This window comes from Amblyomma americanum, chromosome 1 (assembly GCF_052857255.1).
Source record: "Amblyomma americanum isolate KBUSLIRL-KWMA chromosome 1, ASM5285725v1, whole genome shotgun sequence".
Taxonomy (NCBI): domain Eukaryota; kingdom Metazoa; phylum Arthropoda; class Arachnida; order Ixodida; family Ixodidae; genus Amblyomma; species Amblyomma americanum.
In genome coordinates, this window is record NC_135497.1 from 245232995 (window position 1) to 245242424 (window position 9430).

The window sequence follows — 9430 nt, forward strand, 5'->3', positions numbered from 1 at the left end:
CTTTCTGTGAAATTGTAGTAGTAAGGTCGCAAAATTTAACGTGCTGCGCACCCACAGCAGTGGTTACGGTGAACACGCGGGAATGCGTTGCCTCGCGTGCTATCACCGCGATCTACCTGATCCGCAACTAACCAACTTGGTCAAATGTTTAGAGGAATCCCCCAAAGTGGAATAAATTTGTAATAAGGAAGTAATTACTCATTGCCATCCACCCAAGCGCAGCCATATATACGGCTACAAACGAACGCTATACAGCTTTCTCAGAAACTTCTCAGTTAAAGAAAAAGAAAAATTCATCTTTCGCGACAGTGCGCAACCGTGCGGTGACAACACAAGCGTGCTGCTGTACCGAGGACATCGAAACGAATTCTATGACGTTTACTTCTCACTTGCCTTCTTTTCTTCCCTCTTGTAGAGACAATCACATTGAGTGGAGCCTTAGCGGCCAGTGTGGTGCGAAATTAAACGCCGGTCACAAAATAATTTCGCCATCGAAATGTCCGCAGAGCGTTCAAGTTGGGTAGGTTTAAAACCCTTAAAATGGAAATTCTGCAGCGTTCCCTTTTAAGCTGCGGACTACTGGCGCAGGAGAGACTCTGGAGAACCTTGAAAGTTATAATTCATGAGACTATTTCCAATGTACGCCCTGAACAAAAGGTGTCTTGATCAAGTAAAGTTTATCAGGTTTGGGTTGGTTTATTGAGGTTTAAGGTCCCAAAGCAAATCAGGCTATGACGGACGCCGTAGTGAAGGGCTCCGGATATTTCGACCACCTGGGGTTCTTTACCGGGCACTGACATCGCACAGTACACGGGCCTCTGAAATTTCGCCTCCATCGAAATTCGGCCACCGCGGGCGGGATCGAACCCGCGTCCATCGGGTCAGCGGCCGAGCGCCATAACTACTGAGCCACCGCGGCGGCATAAAGTTTATCAATTCACTCCCTCGCTAGTGTACCTTTTGCTCGAAATTACATTGTTTACTTGTCACAGAGAGACAAAGAAAGAGAGAGAGCGAATAATGAACTGAAAGGCAGAGAGGTTAACTAGGCGACGCCCAGTATGCTACTCGACACATAGGACGAAGGGGACGAAGGGAGAAATAGAAAGGCGAGAGAGGAAGGTAGATGACTTTTCCCCGTGTCCGTATGTCATTACTAACAGGGTAGACTGGGCGTACTCTGAACGTTTACAGGCTTGAACTCAATCCTGAGTCTTTCAAGAATATCAAAAGCGCCTTCACAGCTGTCCTCTGCGATGAGGATTTAGTCCGAGGACCCAGAATCTTGGCTTCCGTTAGGGGACGAGCATCTAAACGACGCAGTGTTGCAGTTAAAAGGACACGCTCACGTTCAAATCGGGGCAAACACAATTAAGCGATCTCATCGCATCCGCAGTTCTCCCACGCAGGAGAGTCTGCAGTTGCGACTAAGTGGGAGTAGGCATTTGTTAACGCCACTCCCAGCCACAGGCGACACAAAAGCGTCCAGCTGCGAAGCTCTAACCAAAGCATACTATCGCCTTTCGCGGTTCGAGCCTAGGCAAGCTTCTAACTTCTCCTTATCTAGTGACCTTATCGTGGCTCTCTATGTAATGTACACCAAGGTACTTAAAGGGCTGGATGAACCAAGAAGGTTAGCGCAAAGACAACGTGGCAAAGAAAAGTAACACTGAGCATGACACCAGCGCCACTGTCGCTTAAAGTGTTACTTCCCTTTGTCCCTTTGTCTTTGCGCTAAACTTAAGGCTTCAGTTTACAAAACGCCTACAGAAGTGTGAATTACGAGGCAAAGGTATGCATGGCCGCGTCCAGACTCCCAAATTTAACCTCTGTGCGAAGCCATGCCAAGGAAAAGACAGGCTCAAAAAGACATTACTTAAAAGTAGAGACGTTTTATTCTCTTCCGTGCGTTACACGCGTTAATTGGGCGCCGTTCCAGTTCCATTAAGCGCCGGTGAAAAAAAAAACAGAACATATATAGATATCACAGGAGTGGCCGTAGATCATGGGTGGACACCTTGTCCTTCTAATGATGGCCATCACCATGGTCGTGACCGTGGTCGTGACCATGGTCGTGGTGGGCGTCGGGGTCGCAAGTCGTGGCAGCATCGTGGACGTGCTTGATTTGCTCAGCCTGCACAGGTTGATATCATCGAAAACTTATCAGAACGGAAATTCTCAGCCAGAACGAATATCTGCCATTCGCCGAACTGCCGAAGGAATAGCTGCGGTTAGTGCTACTTGGTGGACATTTTTTCATCGCTTCCGAAGAAAATAGGTTCTAATTTTTCTTGAACACTCGGACGAAATACAATCTTCCCTCTTTTTCAGTTCTTATTTAGTAGTATTTTGGCTTGAATTCTTTTATTGCTGCATTTTACGTCTTATTTGAGTTGATTGTAGGAGATAAGGTAGTTAGAAATAACACCCGGAAACTTTAGACGGAATGATAGACAGGGGTGATTGTCTTAGTGAGAAGTCACTTCGTTCAGTTTAAAATTACGGCAGGAAAATTGCTTATACGTATACTCACGGTGAAGAACTTGGCCATGGCTGCCTCCTGTTTCATGAAAAAAAGGAAAAAAGAACATTTCAGTAGTCCTCTGTATTGCTCGAAATTCACTCCGTTTAAGAATTAATTTCGTTCAGTCCCCTAAATTTTTCACCAAAATACATGCGCTTTCGAGAAGTTTGCAGGCAAAGCTACCCCTCCAGTTCACTTAACTCGTCGAAATAGCGAAAATTGGTTGGGCCACACAAGCCTCTAAATAAATAAGGAGACTAACAGCAGCAGTTAAAGAGTTACCTACTTAATATTAGTTAACCATCCTACTAGTTAGCGCGTCTTAGATGCATTCAGATGCTCTACACGCTGACAATGCTATGCCGAAAAAAGTGCCCTTCTAATTCAAAAAGCCTATTTTTAAAGCCTATATTTTAAAACATCTTACGTGAAACGTTCGGTATAGTTAACACCTACGCGGCCATTTCACTATAAGAGTTTGCATCCCCAGCAGTTTCTCAAGATAAAATGCTCTTATCCACCCAGCCGTCTATTCTTTTTTTTATTTTTAAACGTGCAAATTTTGCTCAAAGCATGAAACGACCCTCTCTGCCCCGAACGGAAACCAGAAATGAAAACAGCTCTGACTCTTACCAGGTCGTTTCCTTCGCACATCTTACGGATGGCGCAAGAACGGTCGCTGCACTCCAGTTTCTGCACCGTGTCGTCAAAGGCAGCGTTGGTCTAGACAAATAAGGGAGGACAGAAATGTGGCAACGAAACAAAATATTAATACGTGATGCAGTTAGATTCTGCACAAGCGACGACCAAGGTTCAACAAGATGTGGGGCCAGGTACTCGGATAGATTGTACTATTTTAATGTAACCTTTTTATAGTGCTTAACAACTGGGCTGCAATATTTCATTCCATCAGCACCAGCCCGATGAAGCCTAGTGCAGGACAAATGCCTATCTCGCTGCTCTAAACTTGCCCCGGTCCCGCGCGAGCCACGGCTAACCTGTGCCAGAAAATTTCTTAATCTGATTTCACCACCTCTTCTCTTTTTTTCTTTACTTATTATGTGCTCATCTGTCGCTAAGAGTAGACCGTACAGAAGGACTAGTTCCCCAGCCCTGCCATCTGAGCTTCGGCAGTTTTAAGGGGCGAAAAACAAATACCACGAATCCCCTTTTTTTCTTTGTGGCATCACCCGAACGATATCCCTCTCTCAATAAGCGGCGTAGGGGCGTAGATAATGCAACCAGGCCCTAAGCTTTCTTTTTGTCTTTCTCTGCGGCATGTGAGTTGCGCTATGGTTATGTTCCGAGACGTTGTGCATTGCTAAATAAAGCCACTTTGCTCTTAATATTATTCCTCTATTTGAAAGTGTGCTAGTCCCTGTTATTTTTAATTTTTAGCAAAGGTAAAATTTGTAAAAATATTTGGTGAACGTAACTGAATTTTTTAAAGGAGATTCCGAGGTCATTAAGTCCGTTTCCGGGAAATATTCTAAACGTGATGTGCGATGCTGTTAATATTTATTTTCGTAATAGTTGAGGTAACACACTGGTATCCTTCTTAGGATATCGGTATTCTTCAACGCCCGGCGAAGAGATGAGCATTAGATAATTTTTTTAAAACCTGCCGAGCACATTTCCACTGCCCTCGCTGAGTATAGAAATCGCAGATCTGCAAACAGGCTGGGCGCAACCTACTCTAATTGTAGCGACTACTAAAGGAAGCGTTGCAAACTCACCGATTCAGGGATATGCTGCTTAATGCATTCCAGTTCCGTGGCCAGCACCTGGTCGTTCTTCTCTGCGAAAAGTAACAAGGAAAGAAAAGCAGGGGTAAAGGTTTTAACTGTCGGTATACGGCCGCTCGGACTACGTGACATATTTTCCGGCCATGGCATTATAAATGTGCCTGAATACAACGCAATATTCCTCGGAAAACATGCCGCGGAAGTTAGTAAAGAAACGAAAGTCTGTCATCTAGGTTACGCCGGACTCGAGAAAGATTACAGGATTGCTTTTAAGCCTGTTTAAGAGCGGAAATGCGAAAGCCTTTCCCTTTCCTCTCTTTCGCCCTTCATTTTTCATATTTTGTTTTTATTTATATGTTTGTGGATTCTTTTTCCAGCTTTTGTTTTTATTGCATTATTGATTTATTTTTATTCTTTTTGCACATTTTTATATTTCTTTTACTTTATTTTCTATTTTTATTTTTATTCCTTTTCCTGTCGCTATCATCAACACTGTCATCATCACTATCAATCTAGCACTACCACTATCGCTATCTATCTCTAGCACTACAACTTTCCGCATCTATCGTTATCACTATCACTATCAGTAGCCATCAATATTACCACCTGTCACTATTTTTACTATCTGTTTATTATCACTACTATTATTACACATATGTTGCTTATCAATGCTGCTTAATCAAGTTTTACATTTTATTTTAATTACTATACAGCTTATAATTGCCAGTTCGTGCGGACACTTTTGCGGACAACTTCCGTCTACAAGTTCCGTCCACGGCACTCAAGAAAGGCTTACGCCTTTAGAACTGTTGCGCCCTGAGTCCAGCAGTGCAAGCCGTCAGTCAGTTGGCGACTAGAAAACAAAGGATATCGTTAACTGCTGAACTGTTTAGGGCCCTGGGACACCTCCGTGAATATCGGCTATGTTACTGCGCCGGTTTTCTACTCTTTTTCTTCTTTCTGAAATGTTCTTTTTTTTTTACTTTTCTCAAACGCGCACTCTTGGCGCTTTCACTTTCGCGTTTTCGAATGGTGCCGATGGTATCGATGGAGGCTTGCCTTTCACTGGGTGCCCGCTAAGTTCTGTTTTACTGCAATCACGTCACTGTGAGGTGTCAGCAATGCTAATACAGCAGTTCAGTAGCGCTGGCGCTTGATAGCAGCATACTGCGATCAAAGTAAGGCAGTCTACATATAAATTGCAATGCTAAGCAATTCGCTTGTTGTCTAAAACGACACCTGCTGAGCTTACTGAGGTTTATCGGTTGTTAAAGTTAACAGCGATCTAAATGTATGTCGAAAACTAATAAACGAAAACAGTGACGAATAGCACCATGGTCACACTTTCACCGCCTTAGCTATATGAAACCAACAGATAAAAACTTGGACAGATCAGAGCAGCTGGATTCCTTAGGATAATACTTGAAACACGAGATAGAGATTTCATGGCTCCTCGTAGCGCTTCCGCTTCACTAAATGCAGTCAGGAAGTCAAGCTACACGCGAGCACTCAAGAGCGTCACTTCATGCCGGTTTTGTCAGGGTCTAAACACTATAAATTCGAGCTAAAATGCAATCGTGAGATTTACACGCTAAACTGGCATGATGATAGTAATTTGAATAATCGAAGTTGATCACTTTTTTTGTCCAATTTGCGATGCTGGGTTGTTTACAGAACCTCAACAGGGGCCTTCCAAAGGGGCGAACCATCTTTGTTTGCAGTGCACTGTTGGCCACGCGTCAAAGGTCGACGCTCTCGTAAAGAGAAGCACGGAGATGCGGTCCAGTACACCGCTGGAGGTGTGACTTGATATGAAGCCAGTATACCCACGCAGAGCATGTAGCCTCCTTTTCTACAGTCCCGTTGCCACCGGATTGCCCGATGAGCAATGTAGCCGAGCCCTAGTTGCATCCTTCGCACTTGAAACCTCCGAAAAGGTGAGGAATAATTCTCACCCACCAGAGATTTCGAGCGTTAGCCGTGCAAAATGAGCCCCACTGCAAGGCCCAGAAGCTAACCCAATGACCTGGAACATTTGGAAAGGAGGCTATACAAGCCCGTGTGCCTGTTTGTTTCCTCATGTCACACTACACACACACCTTTCTATACATATTCTTTGACAAACTGATCAACCATGCTGTTGCTGATCATGCCACCGTCATGTAGACTATTAATAAAACCTACGCAAAATAACTAAACCAAGACAGAACACAATACAAATTTTTATACTGAGGCCCTGAGCACTCAAACTGAGCAACCCGGTAACTACTGATTTGTGAAGAAATTTAATGCAATAAGCGTGAGTGCGCACCCATTGTTTAAAGTATGGACACTACAAACCTGCTCTTCCATCCTTTAGATCAGACAATTAAAAGGGACTATAGTTAGGACGCTAATCAAAGTGGTTACATCGGACAAACACAATTGTTGAGGCGACCTGCAGGTACATCGTTCCGTGAGCGGACACCCATACTACCCCGCGGCCAGAGCCGTGGCAGCCGAACTTACTGCATAGCTCCAGGTGGTGAGCCGAAGTAGCAGCCACCAAGGCGGCAACGAACAGGCTGGAGGCGAGGACAGCTTTCATGGTGAGTGGTCACTGAGGGAGTGCTTTACCGTTCTAGTAAGACAGCTCAGAGGTATGCTTGCACACACCATCAACCCAATCTCTTATATACCCGCTTCCCACGATAGTTGCCTCAATAAAATAACGGAAGCACGAGGTGGTGAAAAGAAAAACAAAATAAGCACAGAGGCAAGGCAATGTACTGGTCTATACGATGTCCCTCCTCCGATTCGTGGCGAGGTTCGCCGTCCCGGCTCTCCATTGGCCCTCCGTAACCACCACCGGCAACGCCACGAGCATGTGATTCCTGCACGCGCTGTCACGAGCTTCGCGCTTAGTCAGCGTTTCCCGCGCCTATGGCGGGGAGGGAGCCCCGACGGGCTCAATTCAAGGACGGCTGCGGCGCGCGCTCACCGCTTCCCAGGGCGCGGAGGATGGAGTGGCGAGCCAAAAGAAAACACGGCCGTTGCGTGTAGCGATGCAACGCCCGCTGCCGATGGGATCGTGCCGGCTTTTTCTTTCTTTATTGCTTGTCTCGCGTGTGATGTCAGCCAGGCGTTTGCGGAGCGAGCGTAGGAGCGCCACGAGGAAGTGTAAGGCGATGCAGACATGACCGCCTGAGGTTGCAAGAGGCAGAAATTGCATTTATTGTTCCGCAGCCGCCGTGAGCGCATACGACTGCGGCCGTCCCTCCTCCTTTTTTGGGGGCTCGTTTCTTTTTCTTGTTTTTTCGTGCAGGCGCGCTGCGTTTTCTCCCATCGTGGAGGCTGCGGCGGTGGCTCTTAATCGAGAACCGCTGAGTTAAGAGAAAAAGCGATGCGCGCCAATGAAAGCGGCGACCGATGGACGACTGCCCGGAAACGGTCTCAGCATTGCTCGTGAACGAGCGGCTTGACGCCTCCGGACACCCCTCATGTGAAACGACGTGTTTTGAGACGGCGCCAAACAGACGCGAGCAGGAAAAACGTTTGTTGTGGCGAGACGGTGGTGTCGCCGCATTGCGCAATGATCGTCTTGTGATTCCTGTCTGCGCGGGAAACGGCCTGCATTCGTGGTAGCATGCAATTTGTGCCGTTTGCCGCGTTTCGTGAATTATAGGGCAGGAGTATAATTTAACATTATTCATTTGGAAAATATTTTAGCTGTTACTTATTGAAAGACGAAGAACAGTAATAACAGCAAGGCAAAGTTTACGACCCTGGGAGCGATATTAGTGCTAGCAGATTGCATTTTAGGTCCCTTGAGCCCATTCCGCATCCACCGCAATTTCAGCTCGTGCGCGTTACTGCATTTTTGTCTATTTTAATTCTCAAGGCGGATTGAATTGGCCAGACGCTTGCCGTTTAGTGCGTGGCCTGTTTATTAGTTGTATTTGGTAAAGTATCACCGGTTTTCCATCCGCCGTAAACAGGCGAAAAAGAATAATCGCCGGCTATAATGCGTTAGGAACCGCACTTGACATAGACCTGATGCTCGCCACCATGCATGAATGCTGCACGAGTCGGATATTTAACGCCAGGCGTAAAATGTAATTCTTAATATTATATTTAGGCAGCTTTATTTTACAACCGTATGCGTTTTTATCACATTACTGACACTGTGATGTTGGCTACGCTTAGCATGATAATTTGTTCTTAAATTTTACACCAACATTTTAATCCCACTATGATATCTGCTATCATTAATTTTACAATGGCGCAGTGTTGTGTAAGAAGTAGACTTTCAACACACATTTAACTGAAGGATTTTTGTTGTAGTCTCTCTCAGCAGCGCTACCTACAAGTAAAATTCAAACTCGCTATTTATGACTTGCCTGAGCGCCGCGAGGTGTTCTCTTCTTCTGTACCTGCTCATGCATATCGATGGCACCTATTCAGAAACGTTTTTTTTTTCATTAGAGCAAAAGGGGCTAGTCTCTCATGCCATTGTTTTTTTTAATTATTCATGTGTTACAGGGAGCTGATTTTCTGTTTAAGTCGCAAAAAAAAAAAAGCCTCGAAGCACTTGCTCAAAACAGCCAACACGGCCGGTTTCCTATGGAGTCTATGAAAACACAACGCCTCAAACGATTACTCCAGAGAGGCAATTTTGAACTTAGTTCCGAACAAGGCCGCAAGAACGCTATGAAACAGCTGATGCCACTTCTTTCAAAAATATTTTCCCATTTTCCTCACATACCTGAGGTTATCAGTGACATGTGTGAAAACGTGACATGTAGCAGGCTGTGCGCCGACACGAAAGGTTTCGTTCACGCTGCACCACGTAGATAACAGGCGTGCACACTTCTTCATGCTCTCTTCGGCTCATTTCTAGCTCTTAACTCTAATGGACAACTGACGCCCCTCATTTGATCTATTTAGGGCTTTCAGAGACGAGCGATAGGCTTAACTGTGCAACAGACCAGTAATAACGCATGACCATAGGCGTGCACAGGCTTCTCCATGGAGGTGTGCAATGCTTATGGTAGCACCTGGTCATGCCTTCTGGCTAGCAGAGAACAATGACGGACAAATTTTGCGCTCTTTCCCCAATGTATATTAAGGAGGGCATTGTCCCCCCCCCCCCCCCCCCCCTCTGCTCTACCCTCTGTGTACG

At 45.6% G+C, this 9430-nt stretch overlaps 1 protein-coding gene across 1 annotated transcript; it reads right to left on the minus strand.

Annotated features, from left to right (window-relative positions):
- Window positions 1–1872: 1872 nt before the first annotated feature.
- Window positions 1873–6936, minus strand: LOC144114878 (antimicrobial peptide microplusin-like). The gene is made up of 5 exons (XM_077648882.1): window positions 6778–6936; window positions 4261–4322; window positions 3158–3247; window positions 2534–2560; window positions 1873–2134 (listed from the first exon to the last, which is right to left on the minus strand). Exons 1-5 carry the CDS (start codon window positions 6854–6856, stop codon window positions 2027–2029), a joined length of 366 nt encoding a protein of 121 aa, XP_077505008.1. The 5' UTR covers window positions 6857–6936; the 3' UTR covers window positions 1873–2026.
- Window positions 6937–9430: the final 2494 nt, after the last annotated feature.

What these genes read in the sequence shown, in the direction of transcription:
- LOC144114878 (XM_077648882.1), bottom strand. Translation starts at nt 6,856, where the DNA reads ATGAAAGCTGTCCTCGCCTCCAGCCTGTTCGTTGCCGCCTTGGTGGCT. An exon ending in AGCAGCATATCCCTGAATCG is followed by an intron (nt 3,248 to 4,260) that starts GTGAGTTTGCAA and finishes TTATTTGTCTAG; the next exon opens with ACCAACGCTGCCTTTGACGA. An exon ending in CCATGGCCAAGTTCTTCACC is followed by an intron (nt 2,135 to 2,533) that starts GTGAGTATACGT and finishes CAACCTGTGCAG; the next exon opens with GCTGAGCAAATCAAGCACGT.